Raw genomic sequence first — 16,780 nt, forward strand, 5'->3', positions numbered from 1 at the left:
CCATAGACTAAAGAAACTAAGGAGGACCGGAGGGAGGATGCTTGAATCTCACCTAGAAGGGGAAATAAAATAGATATCTGAAGTAGATGGAGAGAGGGAAGTGGGTGGGAGGGGAGGGGGTTAGAGTAACTGAAGTGGGGATCAGGTGTAGAGAGGGTGAGGCGGGATGTGAGGATAAACTGGGAGACAGAATGGAAATCAGTAGGGGACCATCTCTGGGACAGGGGAGGCTCCTGGGAGTCTATGGGGGTGACCCAAGCTGATACTCCTAGCAGCAAGGGTTAAGGAGCCTGAAGTCTCATCTCCTACAGCCAGGTAGAACTTCCAGAGGAGGGGGTGGGACACAAACCAACCCATAAAACCTTCAACCCAAAATTTGTCTTTCGGGTGTAGGAAGTGTAGGAACAAAGATGGAGCAGAGTTAAGGGAATGGCAAACAATGAATAGCCCAGCTTGAAACCGACCCTATGGGAGAGAGCCCACCCCTCACTATTAATGATACTCTACTATGCTTACAGACAAGATCTGCAACCACCACTTTACTAAACCATGATGATTCCATACACAATCTAAATATCTGTCCTTAAACCCACAGATAAGTGTAGTCTCCACCTCTCATCAAAGAAATTTCTCTTTGCAACAGTCAGAGACCATTTTAGAAAACAACCACCTACACACCTAAAGAAGATAATCAAGAAAGTGGACACAGGCGAAGGTGATTAATCCTCATTTAGAAAGACAAATGGGATGTGCATTGAACTTATGACAGGAGTCTACCACAAAAGGCATCTGAAAGACTCTACCTAGCAGTGTTTCAAAGCAGACACTAAGACTCATAACCAAACCCTCGGCAGAGTGCAGGGAATCATATAAAAGAAGGGAAGTTAGTATGATATGGAAAGAATAGGAGCTCTACAAGGACCAAATATATCTGGGCACAGGGTCTTTTCTGAGACTGACACTCAACCAAGGACCATCTATGGATATAACCTGGAACTTCTGCTCGGATGTGGCCTGTGGTAGCTCAGTAACCAAGTAATTTTCCAAAGTAAGGGGAACACGGACTATTTCTAACAGGATCTCAAGGGCAGGCTGTTTGACACCCCCCCCCCAGGGGAGGAGCAGTCTGTTAGGCCACAGAGGAGGACTTTGCAGCCAGCCCTAAAGATACCTGATAAAACAGGGTCAGATGAAAGGGGAGGAGGTCCTCCCCTATCAGGGGACTTGGAAAGGGGCAGGGAGGAGACCAGGGAGGGAGTGTGGGGTTGGGGAGGGAATGAGGGAGCGGGATACAGCTGGGACACAGAGTTAACAAAATGTAACTAAAAAGAAAAATAAAATTAAAAAAAAAAAAAGAAAACAACCACCAATCAAAATTCATAGTGTTTGTGGGTTTGAGGAGGGTACCGCAATAGAAACTACCACCGATGACTCTTTGTTGATGCCTTAGCGGCATGGCTTGTTTTACAATGTGAATTGAAGTCTTCATTTTTGTTTGCCACAGGCATGCTCATGCTTATCCTCTATCATGTTTAGGGATGAATGAAATGTTCACTTTCCTCAGAAAGTATTCTGACAAACTGATATAAAGTAAAATTCCTCTTTTCTCTTTTTTTTTTATGTACTGTTTTTATTCTAATTTAGTATTGCTGTGTATTTTTCTGTACACACAATTGTGTGCTTCTTATGTTGTTTATTTGTTTCATGCTAATTATAACCATTTAATTGAGTACCACAAATGCAAAGAAAATTTCTTACTTTTCTAAGTACGTCTTACTAATTTATTTTTGTTAGTAGATCTCAGGATTGTAGTTCAAACTCAAGAAGATTCAAAAATGATTGATTACATTGTCATTTCTTCACAAAAGTTAAATAAGGCCAATTAAGGGAAGCATACGTGTATTATATACACAAAATATAAATTCCTATCCCTTAACCTGAATGTCAAATTGAAATCCTGTAATTCTTTCATTACCAACAGAATTATTTAAACTATTAAAGAAAATAATCTCATGATATCCACTGATAAGCAGAGTTGGATTCTCACAGAATCTTTAATCGCCTACTCCACAGTTACATGAGATAGGGATTTGTGGAAGTCCTCTTGGGATATTTTTTTCCTAGGAGAGCTTCAGGACTATAGAACTCTCTACTGGTTGCTACTTTTTAACATGTGATATCTCCAGATTGGCCTCTCACTAAAGGAAGTAGCTGAAAACAAGGGCCTCTTTTACATTTGTTATTGATGTGAGTGTTATTAATTCCTAGAACCAACCTTTAATTTCTTCCCAAATGCCATGTTAGTAAAATCATGTTCCCTGGGGGGAAAATAACAGTGGTATTATTCATTTGGATAAAACAGCAATCACATATTACCAAGATTGGAAAATGATATTTACTTTTTTGTCACACTAGGCACCCTTCAGTGCAGATGTCATTGGGGTTATTTGTCTAATATTTCTTTTTATGGGTGAATATATTATGAAATTTTTAAATTTCATAATTTCTCTAAAACTCAGATAATTTACCTAAGAAGGAAGACCAGGAAATGTAAGATTAGAGAATGTGTTAGAGGAGACCAAAGCAAGTATATTAATTTTTTCTCATTTGGAGAAATTTAACATCCATGACTAACACTACGAGTCTCAAAATAAAGATATTTTCTTACTTTCAAGAGCTGAATGGTGAATTGAGCCCTCAGTATGTATGGAGGTCTAAGTTTGCATGCTGTATTGCTCAGGAAAGGAGGTAAGCCTCTGGATCACACCCGAAACCCTCATGAACTTGAGGACAGAAGTAACCAAGAGAGTTTATCATGTGAGTTCATCTGTCTTCCCCCTGGTTCACTGAGTGCTCAAACTGAAATAGTTTATGTATTGCTATACTTTCTATCAGAGTCAGACTGAAGCTCTCTGACCAAATATAGTGGTGATAATGCAAAAAAAACAAATAACATTAGTCTTTATCATATGATGTAAGACAGTTAATAGGCCATGGGTCATTGCTTTGCTAAAAAATAAATTTGATTGATTTAAAACAGATATTTGAACTACTACAATCTTGGTTGGCTCTTTTGGAGAAAATGATAATATGTGTTATCTTAACTAATCCCAGAGTTGATGAGAAGATCAAATGAGGGTATAATTGTAAAATGTTATTATAATCAGGAAAATATTAGTAATATTTTAAAGGAAGAATGGATATTAATAAATGAGACTATATCAAACTTAAGTTATAAAACACTCAAAATAGTTACAGAAGTATATAAGTTATGACTATGATATAAAAAGGTCTAAACTTATGTTCTATTTTCATCCATAGAGTCTTACCTGGTATTAGAAACAAGGATTATTAACCATTACATGGACTGAGCAATATTAAATCACTGTGTCACAGTTGTAAGAAAATAATAAAACAAAAATAAGAATAAAGAATAATAAATGAAAACTATGAATATAGCTCAATATCTATTAGTATCAATGTTCGCTTCAGTCTGAAAACACCAACATTAGAAAATGTGTTATGTACATTGCTGGAAACCAAAAAAATCAGCCAAATTCTAGTGCCCAAGACAGACACAGTGCTTAGTAAGAGAATGAAGGAATGAACAGCACCTAGGACCTTATATATCTTGTTTGTTTCTCTTTAAAAAAAAAAAAAAACAGTTATCCAAAGACTACAGAGTGGGGCACTCCAATCATTTGAAGATGCAACTGTTTTTATACAACTGAGACTCAGAAAGACAGATCAGTTGCTCTGAGTTGCATTTAAAACATCCCAATGATCTGCATACATTTCTTTGAATCCTATTTTATATCAGACTCTTTTTATAAAACTCAAATAATTCCAGATAGATGCTGCTGCTCACAGAAGATACATAAAACTCATTTTAAAAAAAAAAAATGAATAGTTGTACGAACTACCTAAGTACTTCAGTTAAGTGTCATCATGAACCATTGTGTGAGTTCTAGGAACTGAGCCCACATTTTCAACAAGAACAGCTAGTGCTTTTAGCCACAAAATCAATTCTCAGGGTTCCACTTTAAATTTCACAAATATTTAGGTAAAAGACATTTACAAAAAAAAAAAAAAAAAGAGCAAATCCAAACTTTATTTGTAAACATTCTTGATCTATAAATGATTAGAGATCCACAACAGGCATGATTTAATCAGGCTTTTTCATTTTCTTATGCAGTTCATAACATCAGTGACAGTAAGTTTTAAAACTCACACATTTATAAATATTCAAAATTAACGTCTGCATATATTCAAAATTAACGTCAGAAAATATGATGTTTATCTTTATACGTGTGAGTTTCCTCACTTGGGATAATTCTTTCCAGGTCCACTCACTTTACAGTTTTACTTATTTTGTGTTTTATCTTATCCAAGGTTTCTTGTGTTCTAAGAATAAAAAGATAATGAGAGAAAATGAAAGCTCTCCTATACTTTAAATCTTACAAAAATAAAAGCATTTATCGGATGCATATATTATTCACATTTTATAATCTGCTTTATAATTTTATATTCCACCAAGAATCTATATATGTAAATTTATAACTGTGATGGCTAAAATGTGAAAACATTCTTGTACTTTGCACAACTGGGATGGCTATTCACATAAAAATAGAGAAATCTTGCATGAAAAATAAGAAGAGCCTATATGAAGGATAGAAAGAGAGTAAAGTAGGAAGAATCCAAATTACATGAATTTTGTCACAAAACTTTTAATTTTACTTCATCTGGAAGCTCCATCTTTTGTATTAATGACTTCTGATATTGAGATATATCAAGCACCTTGACTAGATCACAATGCACAAAAAAGTTACATAGTTCAAGTTTGGATTGTGACTTTATTTAATAAAAAATTGAAGGGAAAAATTGTAGGCAAGTCATATACCCACTAAACAAGTTCATGAACTTTGTGTAAAGTAGCCAGCATTTGCATCCAGATGTTTCTGACCTGGAGATGAATTAGGGCCAGGGATCCAGGACATCTGGATGTGAAAGTAAAACTGGTTTATTGTGAAAAAGAACTTTCATTGGGTATATTCCATAATTCATAGTATGTACGTCACTCTTTTCTCTCCATGGTAACTAGAATGTCCTGTATATCTTTCTCTACCATGAGACCAATTAAGGCTAAGTTCATTCCCTTAAAAATCTTCCCTTATTTAGAGTAGTCTCTTTATATGACTTGGCAAAGCTGGAATAAACTAAAATTAGAGTAAAATTAACTGATATTGCAATGCTTCTGAAAAGATACATGATGTGAACACTTAGTGCTACCAAAATCCTTATGTTGAAGTCCTGACCTCCATATTGATAATATGCAAATGCATAGTCATTAGGTGGTATGTATGCAGCACAAGAGAACTTGTGTGGCTGGAGTTAGCTTCCTTAAGAAGGAAACCACCGAGAGATAACTTCTTCCACCACAGAAATGCAGAGAATGCCAGAAGCCGTGTGTAAACCAGGGAGTGGAGCCTCATGACACACTACTGCTCCTCAGATTACAGACAAATAAGTTTGCAGCATTTAGACTTTATCTACACTCAAAAACTTAGCATAGAATTTTCAAAGCTCTGTTTGATTAACCATACACCAAAAAAAAAAAAAAAAAAAAAAAAAAAAAAAAAAAAAAAAAAAAAAAACTAAAAACTGAACAAAACACAACAAAAACTCAGAAAATGAATAAAATGCATGTACTCCATGGTATTACATGGTATAACCCTGACTAAATCAACACCTTATATTATTCTAGTTCATTGAAATAATAATTAGTGATTACTTTAAAAGTTCAAATACAGGCTGTGAACTGTTTTTAGAGAGCAATTAATTTGATGGCCTAATACATAACTTTTTTTTCTGGTCTCAATTCAGTCATCTCTGAAGTTACTAGATTGACATACATCATCTTTTCTGGAACACAGTATGGATCTACCATTAATTTAAACCTGAGTTTTGCTACACATGGCCTGCTTAGATCAGAATGCTAGAAGGGAACATTGCCAAACTAAAAGAAGGCAAGGAGAGGACAAGCAGAATGAATCTGCAGTCTCCTCTCCATTCTCATTCTGATCTTTTTTCTCTTTGTTACAGGGAAGCCACATAATCCCCAATGGAGAACAGTACAGAGGTGACAGAGTTCATTCTTGCAGGGTTAACTGATGACCCAGAGCTCCAGATACCACTCTTCATCGTCTTCTGTCTCATCTATCTCAACACTGTGCTTGGGAACCTGGGAATAGTAGGGTTAATTCTGCTGGACCCACACCTCCACACTCCCATGTACCTTTTTCTCAGTCACCTATCTCTAGTAGACTTTGGTTATTCTTCAGCTGTCACTCCCAAAGTAATGGCAGGACTCCTTTCAACAGACAAAATCATATCCCACAATGCTTGTGGCACCCAATTCTTCTTCTTTGTGAGCTTTATAACTACAGAAAGCTTCCTGCTGGCTGCCATGGCTTATGACCGCTATGCAGCAGTGTGTAAGCCCCTGCATTACACCACCACCATGACCACAAACACATGTGCTTGTCTGACCATAAGTTCCTATGTCTGTGGCTTTCTGAATTCCTCCATCCACACTGGGAACATTTTCAGCCTCTCCTTCTGCAAGGCCAATGTGGTAGACCACTTCTTCTGTGATGCTCCTCCTCTCCTGGCCCTCTCATGCTCAGACACCTCTGTCAGTGAGATGGTGATTTTCTTTGTCGTGGGTTTTAACGCACTCTTCTCTATTGTGGTCATCATGATCTCCTACCTATTTATATTCATCACTATTCTGAGGATGCACTCCTCTGAAGGACGCCAGAAGGCCTTTTCCACCTGTGGTTCCCACCTCACTGCGGTCTCCATCTTTTATGGGACAGTCATCTTTATGTACTTACAGCCCAGCTCCAGCCACGCCATGGGCACTGACAAGATGGCGTCTGTGTTCTACAGCATGATCATCCCCATGCTGAACCCTCTGGTCTACAGTCTGAGGAACAAAGAGGTCAAGGGTGCATTCAAAAAGGTTGTAGGAAATGTAAAATCTTCTTTAACATTCATATTTTAGTTTCATATCAAATCTACAATAAGACAGTTTCATTTACTTTCCCAATACATGAAAAATACTGACTATACAGTCTGTATAGTCCTAATTATTAATATAATTTGCAGCTATTTGTCAAACTTAAAGATGAAAATACCTTAAAAGTAGCAGCCCTAGAACGAATGGATTTAAGTCAATCAATCACCCACCAAGGCAGAATAGCAGATTTAAAATTCTTTCAAATGAATATGGTCACATGTTCATATGCACACGTGGGTGAATGTATGTCCTACACACACATCCCTGTTTAATGAGAAATACACGGATAAAATGTTTACCAGCTATAAAAAAGACCATAGTGGGTATCTAGAACATGTGAAGGTCTAATAATAAGAAACACTGAGGTCAGGCAGCGGTGGCACACACCTTTAATCCCAGTACTTGAGAGGCAGAGATATGCAGAGCTATTTAAGGATATCCTGGTCTACAGAGTAAATTCCAGGAAAACCAAGGCTACACAGACAAACTCAAAATTAATAATAATAATAACAATTTAAATCTAATAATAATAAACACCAAGAAAACAAATAACTCCACTAAAAACCATGGCATAGAACAAAACAGAGAATTCTCAAAAGAAGTGACACAATTTTCTATGAAATATTCTTCAAATGTTCAAATTCTTAGCATGAGGAAAATTTAAATTGACACTACTTTGAGATTTCATATTATTTCTGTCAGAAAGGCTAAGATTAAAAACAAAAGCACAAGATGACAAATGAAGATATGAACGTGGGGAAAAGGAAACACATTTTCACTATTGGTGGAAGTGCAAACTGGTATGGTCAGTATGAAAATCTATGAAAGTTCCCCCAAAAGCTACAAATAGATCTACCAAGTGAACCAGCTGCACCTGTACTGACATGTTCCCAAAGTACTCTATATTCTCTTATGGAGATGCTTGCTCATCCATTTTTGATGCTACTCTGTTCAATACTAAGAAATGAAGGCAAGTTAGATGCCCACCAACTATTGAATGGGTAATGCAGCTGCGGAACATATATCTAATTGGGTATTGTCCAGGTGTAAGAAAAATAAAATTATTAACTTTACAGATAAATGATAGGGCTAGAAATGATCATTGTAAGTTAGGTAACCCAGATCCAGAAACACAAACATCAACTGTTGTCTTTCATACATGGATTCATTATTTGAATATATGGATACGTATGCTTAAATTGGAAGGCCAAGGAAACTAGCAAGGAGCCATGGTGGTGGTAGTTTATTTCAAGAGAAGGAGAATACAATAAACATAGTCTGAAGAGGTGAAAATATTGGAAGAGGAAAAGTTAAATGGAATGAGAGACAGACTACCAAAATAAAAAAAAATCAACAAGTATGGGGAGAAATAACTAACACTAAAGATTTTTGAAAATGTCATATAGATGTCACTACTATAAAAGTAGTATAAAGCCCTCCTAAAAATACATATACATACACATATGTATATAAATATACATCATATGCATATGATGTATAAACTCAAAAGAGTTTAACTGCAGTTGCTCTGTAACAAGGAGACAATCCCTCTCCAACATATCACCATCTAACACTTACTCTTGATTACCTTCCTAACTTGGCGCTAACATCCTATTGCTGAAGATAGGCCATACTTAAGTCATATGACATAGAGAAATCGAGCTGGTACCCTCCACCCCCAGCTTCCATAAGTTCTATTTATGCTACTAAGGTAGAAAAGTATTAAACAATCTTCCAAGTTGTTAGCCCGAGCTACAATAATAACAGTGCTGAAAAGACAGATCCATTGGGGCAATAACAATATGACTTCTATAAAAGTGAACAATCTTTTTCTTTGGGGATTTTAAAGCCTGCTTTACAAGACATAAATTGTGTCTGATACCATTAACTAGGCCAAGAAAACATGGCTGACTAGGTCATAAGCCATAAGGGGAACCCCAATTCTATTCTACTAAATGGACATATTATTAATCATTTCACTAAGTTCTTAATTTATAAGATTGGTGTATACTTAAATTGTCATTAGAACTTCCTTTTGCAATAGATAATGATTAATTCAGACACAACTAATAAATACACAAAAAATAAGAGACTGTGGAATGCTTGGCTCTGTGTGAGACATCTATAGCATAGTCATGCCCCAAAATCCCAAGGTTCATCTCAAAAAAGTGGTAGGAAGAATATAAGAGCCAGAAGCAGTGCAGGTCTATAATAAAAGTATTTATTTGATAGGACAGGGCTGATACACATATAAACTCATAGCAATGAGATTGCATGCACAAGATCAAGCCAACCAGAAACCTAGCATGGATAGAGGAGGTGATCATGAAATTCCACCCCTTCTGGCACTATGACTGCTCAGGGAGAGACAGTAACTTTTCATCAAGAATATGAACCTTGAAAGACTACCAATGTTCAAGTACACAGTGCCCTACTCACACACATACATGCCAGCACTAAGCTGACTCAGGTGGTTTAAGAAGTTGGGCTCATGAGATTTAAATAAAAAGTGGGAAGAAGGTAGGGGAAGACTTGGAGAGGATGGAATCAGGGTGGGTTGGATCAAATAATATTCTGCATTTGTGGAATTCTCAGCTTAAAGAAGTTTAAGATTGTTAAGTAAATCTCTTTATAGATGTGCTGTTCTATAAGATAAACCTGCATATTGGTGAAGAATTATATAAAACCAATATGATTATTTGATAACGTTAATATACAAAATATATGGACATGAGCAGAATTAGTTATATTTGAATACTTCAGAATATAACATTTAATTGTAATTATCAAACACCAAAAAATTATTGTTATCAATAACATTATTGTTATACATTAGTAAAGAAATATTCTAAAATTTTGAGTCATATTTTAAAATTTGGAATACATATTATTTCAATTTTCTCACATTTGAAAAGTTTTAGGCAGCAATTTAATTCTTTTCAATTTTTTTGAGTATTTTTGGCACTTATATATTTTATTTACTTGTTTAAAATTATTTAATTTTTATTAATTACAGTATATTCACTTTGTATCCGAGCTATAAACCCCTCTGTCATCCCCCCCATATCCCACTCTCCCTCATTCAACTCCTCCCATGCCCCTCCCCAAGTCTACTAATAGGAGAGGTCCTAGTCTCTTCCATCTGACCCTAGCCTATCAGGTCTCATCAGGACTGGCTGCATTGTCTTCCTCTGTGACCTGGTAAGGTTGTTCCCCACACACAGGGAGGTGATCAAAAAGCTAATCAATGAGTTCATGTCAGAGACAGTCCCTGTTCCCATTACTAGGGTAATTACTTGAAGACAGCTACCATGGGCTACATCTGTGCAGGGGTTCTAGGTTATCTCCATGAATAGTCTTGGGTGGAGTGTCAGTCTCACAAAAGACCCCTGTGCCCAGATTTTTTGGTTGTGTTGCTCTCCTTGTGGAGCTACTGTCCCCTCCAGGTTTTCTATCTACCCCTTCTTTCATAAGGTTGCCTGCACTCTGTCCAAAGTTTGGCTATGAGTCTCAGCATCTGCTTTGATACCCTGATGGGTACAGTCTTTCAGAGGCCCTCTGTCGTAGGCTCCTGTCCCTTTCCCTGTTTTCTTCCTCTTCCAACATCCATCCCATTTACATTTCTGACTGAGGATTGATTATCTTACCCAGGGTTCTCATTGTTGCTTAGCTTCTTTAGGTGTACAGATTTTAGTATATTTATCCTGTACTATATGCCTAATATCCACTTATAAGTGAGTATATACCATGTGTGTCTTTCTGCTTCTGGGATACCTCACTCAGGATTATCTTTTCTAGTTCCTGCCATTTGCCTGCAAAATTCATGATTTCCTTGTTTTTAATTGGTGAGTAGTATTCCACTGTATAAATGTACCACAATTTCTGTATCCATTCCTCAACTGAGGGACATCTGGATTGTTTTCTGATTCTGGCTATTAGAAATAAAGCTGCTATAAACATGGTTGTGCAAATGTCCTTGACTCCATCATCAGAATAAAATGATAGCCTACAGACTGGGAAAGGATCTTCACCAACCCTATAACTGACAGAGGGCTAGTATTCAGAATATATAAAGAACTCAAGAAGTTAACAAATCAAGTAATCCAGTTTTAAAAAAAATGGGGTACAGAGCTAAACAGAGAATTCTCAATAGAGGAATATTGAATGGCAGAAAAACAAGAACCCCCCTATCAGTGGACTTGGAAAAGAGAAGAGGGAGAGAAGGAGGACAGGCTTGGGAGGAAATAAGGGAGTGGGCTGCAGCTGGAATACAAAGTGAATAAAGTGCAATTAATATAAAAAACAAAAATATAAAAAAGAAATATTCAACATCCTTAGTCATCAGAGAAATGCAAATCAAAACGACCCTGAGATTTTACCTTACACCCATCAGAATGGCTAAGATCAAAAACTCAAGAGACAGCACATGCTGGAGAGGATGTGGAACAAGGGGAACCCTCCTCCATTGCTGGTGGGAATGTAAACTAGTACAACCACTTTGGAAATCAATCTGGCATTTTTCTCAGACAATTAGGAATAGTGCTACCTCAAGATTCAGCTACACCACTCCTAGTCATATATCCAAAATGTGCTCAAGTATATAACAAGGACATTTTCTCATTCCTTTTAATTTTTATACAGATTTATTTATTTAGTATATAGATATTTTGTCTGCATGTACACTTGTTTTGCTCACCAGAAGGTGTGGTATCCCATGGAGTATAGCTATGGACAGTAGTAAGCTTCATGTAGGTGCTGGGAATTGAACTCAGGATCTCTGGAAGATCAGCCAGTGCTCTCAACCCCTGAGCCATCACTCCAGCCATTCCTTTTAATTTTAAAAAAGGTTTTTATTATACAACATATTTTTGAAAGGCCATATAGGTTTATTCATTGAATTTGTCTAGGTCTAGGGATGGATTCTTTTAGCAGTAGTAGTATATACTTCGAATCTCAGTTGTAGTTGCCCTCCCTCATCTCTTTGTGGCCCCACCCTTTCCCCCTTTCTCCCTTATCCCTCTAACATAGTCCACTGATAGGGGAAGTCCCTATGGTCTGACCCTAGCCTTTCAGATTCCATCAGGAGTGCCTGGATCCTCTTCTTCTGTGGGCTGGCTAGGTTGCCCCATTAAGGAGAAATGATCAAAGAGCAAGCAACCAAATTCATGTCAGAGACTGTCTCTTTTTCCCCTTTCTAGGTATCCCACATTGAGACTGAGCTGTGAATGGGCTACATCTCACCAGGAGGTGTAGGCCCTCTCTATGCATGGTCTTTGGTTGATGATCAGTCTCTGCAGTTCTGCCTAGGCCCAGCTTTTTTTGGCCTTCTTGGTCTCCTTGTGAGGTTCCTGTTGCACCAGGTCCTTTTATATCACCCTTCTATGAGACTTCCAGTGCTCTGTCCAAAGTTTGGCTGTGAGTCTCTGCATCTACTTTGATCTCCTGCTGGGTGGAGTCTTTTAGAGGACACCTGTGGTAGGCTCCCATCCTGTTCCTTCTCTTCTACTGTTTCCAGTGTCTATCCTGTTTTCCCTTCTAAATGAGATTTAAGCATCTTCCCTAGGGTTCTCCTTGTTGTTTAGCTTCTTTAGGTCTGAGTATTTTACTATATTTATCCTTTATTATACGGCTAATAGCCACTTATAAGTGAGTATATACCGAGTGTCTTTCTGCTTCTGAGTTATTTCACTCAGGATGATCTTTTCTAGTTCCCAGCATTTGCCTGCAAATTTCATGATTTCCTTGTTTTTAATGGCTGAGTAGTATTCCATTGTGTAAATGTACCACAATTTCTGTATTCATTCCTCAATTAAGGGACATCTGGATTGTTTTCAGATTCTGGCTATTACAAATACAGCTTCTATGAACATAGTTGAGTAAATGTCCTTGTTATACGATTGAGCATCTTTCAGATATATACCCAGGAGTGATACAGCTGGGTCTTGAGGTATAACTTGCTTTCCCACAATCTGAAAAAGTGCCAGATTGATTTCCAATGTGATTGTACAAGTATACATTCCCACCAGCAATGGAAGAGGGTTCTCCTTTCTCCATATCCTTTCCAGCATGTGTTGTCACTTCTGATAGGTGTGAGATGGAATCTCAGAGTCATTTTGATTTGCATTTCCCTGATGACTAAGGACATTGAACATTTCTTTAAGTGGTTCTTCGCCATTTGGTATTCCCCCATTGAAAATTCTTTGTTTAGTCTGTACTCCATTTTTAATTGGATTATTGTTTGTAGGTGTTTAATTTTTTGAGTTCTTAATATATTCTGGATATTAGCCCTGTATCTAATGTAGGGTTTATGGAGACCTTTTCCCAGTCTGCAGGCTGCCATTTTGTTATGTTGACCATGTCCTTTGCATTACAGACGCTTTTCAGTTTCATGGGGTCCAATTAATTGATGGTTGATCTTAGTGCCTGAGCTCTTGGTGATCTGTCCAGGAAGCTGTCTCCTGTGCCAATGAGTACAAGGTTCTTTCCCACTTTTTCTTCTAACAGAAAGATCTCTCATGCTCATGGATTGGTTAAATTAACATAGTAAAAATGGGAATCCTACCAAAAATTAATTTAATTTAAATGGAATGCTATAGAAAATTTTGCTTTCTCCACAGCCTTTTTGAATGCACCCTTGACCTCTTTGTTCCTCAGACTGTAGACCAGAGGGTTCAGCATGGGGATGATCATGCTGTAGAACACAGACGCCATCTTGTCAGTGCCCATGGTATGGCTGGAGCTGGGCTGTAAGTACACGAAGATGCCTGACCCATAGAAGATGGAGACCGCAGTGAGGTGGGAACCACAGGTGGAAAAGGCCTTCTGGCGTCCTTCAGAGGAGTGCATCCTCAGAATAGTGATGAATATAAACAGGTAGGAGATCATGATGACTACAATAGAGAAGAGATCATTGAAACCCACGACAAAGAAAATCACCATCTCACTGACAGAGGTGTCTGAGCATGAGAGGGCCAGGAGAGGAGGAGCATCACAGAAGAAGTGGTCTACCACATTGGCCTTGCAGAAGGAGAGGCTGAAAATGTTCCCAGTGTGGATGGAGGAATTCAGAAAGCCACAGACATAGGAACTTATGGTCAGACAAGCACATGTGTTTGTGGTCATGGTGGTGGTGTAATGCAGGGGCTTACACACTGCTGCATAGCGGTCATAAGCCATGGCAGCCAGCAGGAAGCTTTCTGTAGTTATAAAGCTCACAAAGAAGAAGAATTGGGTGCCACAAGCATTGTGGGATATGATTTTGTCTGTTGAAAGGAGTCCTGCCATTACTTTGGGAGTGACAGCTGAAGAATAACCAAAGTCTACTAGAGATAGGTGACTGAGAAAAAGGTACATGGGAGTGTGGAGGTGTGGGTCCAGCAGAATTAACCCTACTATTCCCAGGTTCCCAAGCACAGTGTTGAGATAGATGAGACAGAAGATGATGAAGAGTGGTATCTGGAGCTCTGGGTCATCAGTTAACCCTGCAAGAATGAACTCTGTCACCTCTGTATTGTTCTCCATTGGGGATTGTGTGGCTTCCCTGTAGCAAAGAGAAAAGAGATCAGAATGAGAATGGGGAGGAGACTGCAGATTCATTCTCCCTTCTCTCCATGCCTTCTTTCCTTGTAGAAATGTTCTTTTCCAGAATTCTGATCTAAGGAAGCTATGGTAGCAAAAGTTTGAATTAATGGTAGATCATACTCTATTCCAGATAATGTATAATCATACATTCCAGATAATGTATATTAATCTAGTAACTCCAGAGATGACTGAATTGACCAGAAAAAAAAATCTACCATGACATTATTAGATATATTACTGACTAGAATATATCCAAATCCCTTCTAAATTAGTAAAACAAAATCATCCCTTATTTCAAACCCGACTAGCCCGATGTCTTTATTCCTTCGGCATATTGTAACAAAATACCATAAACCAGATAGAGTATAAGATTTATCATGTACACTTCAGACAGCTGGAAAATCCAAGAGTAGGGCATTGGCAATCCATTGGCTGCTGAAGACATGGTTTTGTTCTCTCTTCACAGGTTAAAATGGAAGAAAATTTTCTTTTGGTTTGGTTTGTTTGGTTTTGTTTTCCTGGAAGACATTAATCAGAACAGCCTTGAATTTGCACCAAACCACTTCAGAATACTGGGATGTCAGTATGTTCCACCACGGGTGACTTGGAAATCATCTTATAAATGAAAGTATGAGAACTAATAGACTAAGATCAGAAAGGAGAGGAGAACCTCCCCTATCAGTGGACTTGGGGAGTGGCATGCATGCAGAAAGGAGAGGGAGAGTGGGATCTAGAGGGGAGGAGGGGGGGGCTTATGGGGGACAAAATAAATAAAGTGTAATTAATAAAAAATCAAAAAATAAATAAATTGAAGTATTATGTAGTTTACTTCTCAGGAAAAAAAATTTTTAAAAAGGGAATTAGGGAAACAACACCCTTTACAATAGCCACAAATAACATAAAAGTATGTTGGTGTAACTCTAACCAAGCAAGTGAAAGACCTATTAAAAAAAAAAAAACTTCAAGTCTCTGAAGAAAGAAATTGAAGGAGATATGAGAATATGAAAATACCCATGCCCATGTATCAGTAGAAATAGCTATCCTACCAAATGCAATCTACAGATTGAATGCAATTCCCAAATATCAACACATTGTTTACAGACATTGAAAGAACAATTCTCAATTTCATATGGAAAAACACAAAACCCAGAATTGCTAAAACACTCCTGTACAATAAAATATCATCTGGAGGTATATCTATCCCTGATCTCAATCTGTACTATAAAGCAACAGTAATAAAAATGCCATAGTACTGGCATAGAAACATACTGGTGGACCAATGGAATCAATTAGAAGACCCAGAAATAAACCCACAAACCTATGGATACTTGATTTTTGACAAAGAATACAAAACCATACAATGGAGAAAAGCATTTTCAACAAATGGTACTGGTCTACCTGGATGTCTACGTGTAGAAAAATGCAAATAGATCCCTGCTTAACACCCTGAACAAAACTAAAGCCCAAGTGGATCAAAGACTTCAACATTAAACCAGACACACTAAATTAGTTAGAAGAAAAAGTGGGGACGAGCCTTGAACTCACTGGCACAGGAGACAACTTCCTGAACAGAACACCAACAGCACAGGCTCTAAGAGCAACAATAAATAAATGGGACCTCATGAAACTGAAAAGCTTCTGTAAAGCAAAGGACACTGGCATCGGAACAAAACGACAGCCTACCGACTGGGAAAAGATCTTCACCATCCCTACCTCTGACAGAGGGCTAATATCCAGTATATATAAAGAACTCAAGAAGATAAAAAGCAACAAATCAAGTAATCCAATTAAAAAATGGAGAACAGAGCTAAACAAAGAATTCTCTGTAGAGGAATGTAGAATAGCAGAGAAACACTTAAAGAAATGATCATTTCTTAGACTTTATTAGTCATCAGGGAGATGCAACTCAAAACAACTCTGAGATTTCACCTTATACCCATCAGAATGGTTAAAATCAAAAACTCAAGTGACAACACTTGCTGGAGAGGATGTGGAGAAAGGGGAACCCTCCTCCATTGCTGGCGGGAATGTAACTTTGTACAACCACTTTGGAAATCAATCTGTTGTCTCAGACAACAAGGAATAGCGTTTCCTCAAGATGCAACTGTATCACTCCTA

General features: G+C 37.7%; 2 protein-coding genes across 2 annotated transcripts; one reads left to right on the forward strand and one right to left on the reverse strand.

Annotated features, from left to right (window-relative positions):
- Positions 1 to 6,121: 6,121 nt before the first annotated feature.
- On the forward strand, positions 6,122 to 7,066 carry LOC129681820 (olfactory receptor 5B12-like). The gene has a single exon (XM_055614000.1). The coding sequence runs from the start codon at positions 6,122 to 6,124 to the stop codon at positions 7,064 to 7,066; it is 945 nt and encodes a 314-aa protein (XP_055469975.1).
- A 6,588-nt stretch (positions 7,067 to 13,654) lies between these two features.
- Positions 13,655 to 14,602, reverse strand: LOC129681972 (olfactory receptor 5B12-like). Its single transcript, XM_055614190.1, has one exon. The coding sequence runs from the start codon at positions 14,600 to 14,602 to the stop codon at positions 13,655 to 13,657; it is 948 nt and encodes a 315-aa protein (XP_055470165.1).
- Positions 14,603 to 16,780: the final 2,178 nt, after the last annotated feature.

This window comes from Psammomys obesus, unplaced genomic scaffold, assembly GCF_907164565.1.
Source record: "Psammomys obesus unplaced genomic scaffold, mPsaObe1.curated_primary_1811, whole genome shotgun sequence".
Taxonomy (NCBI): Eukaryota; Metazoa; Chordata; class Mammalia; order Rodentia; family Muridae; genus Psammomys; species Psammomys obesus.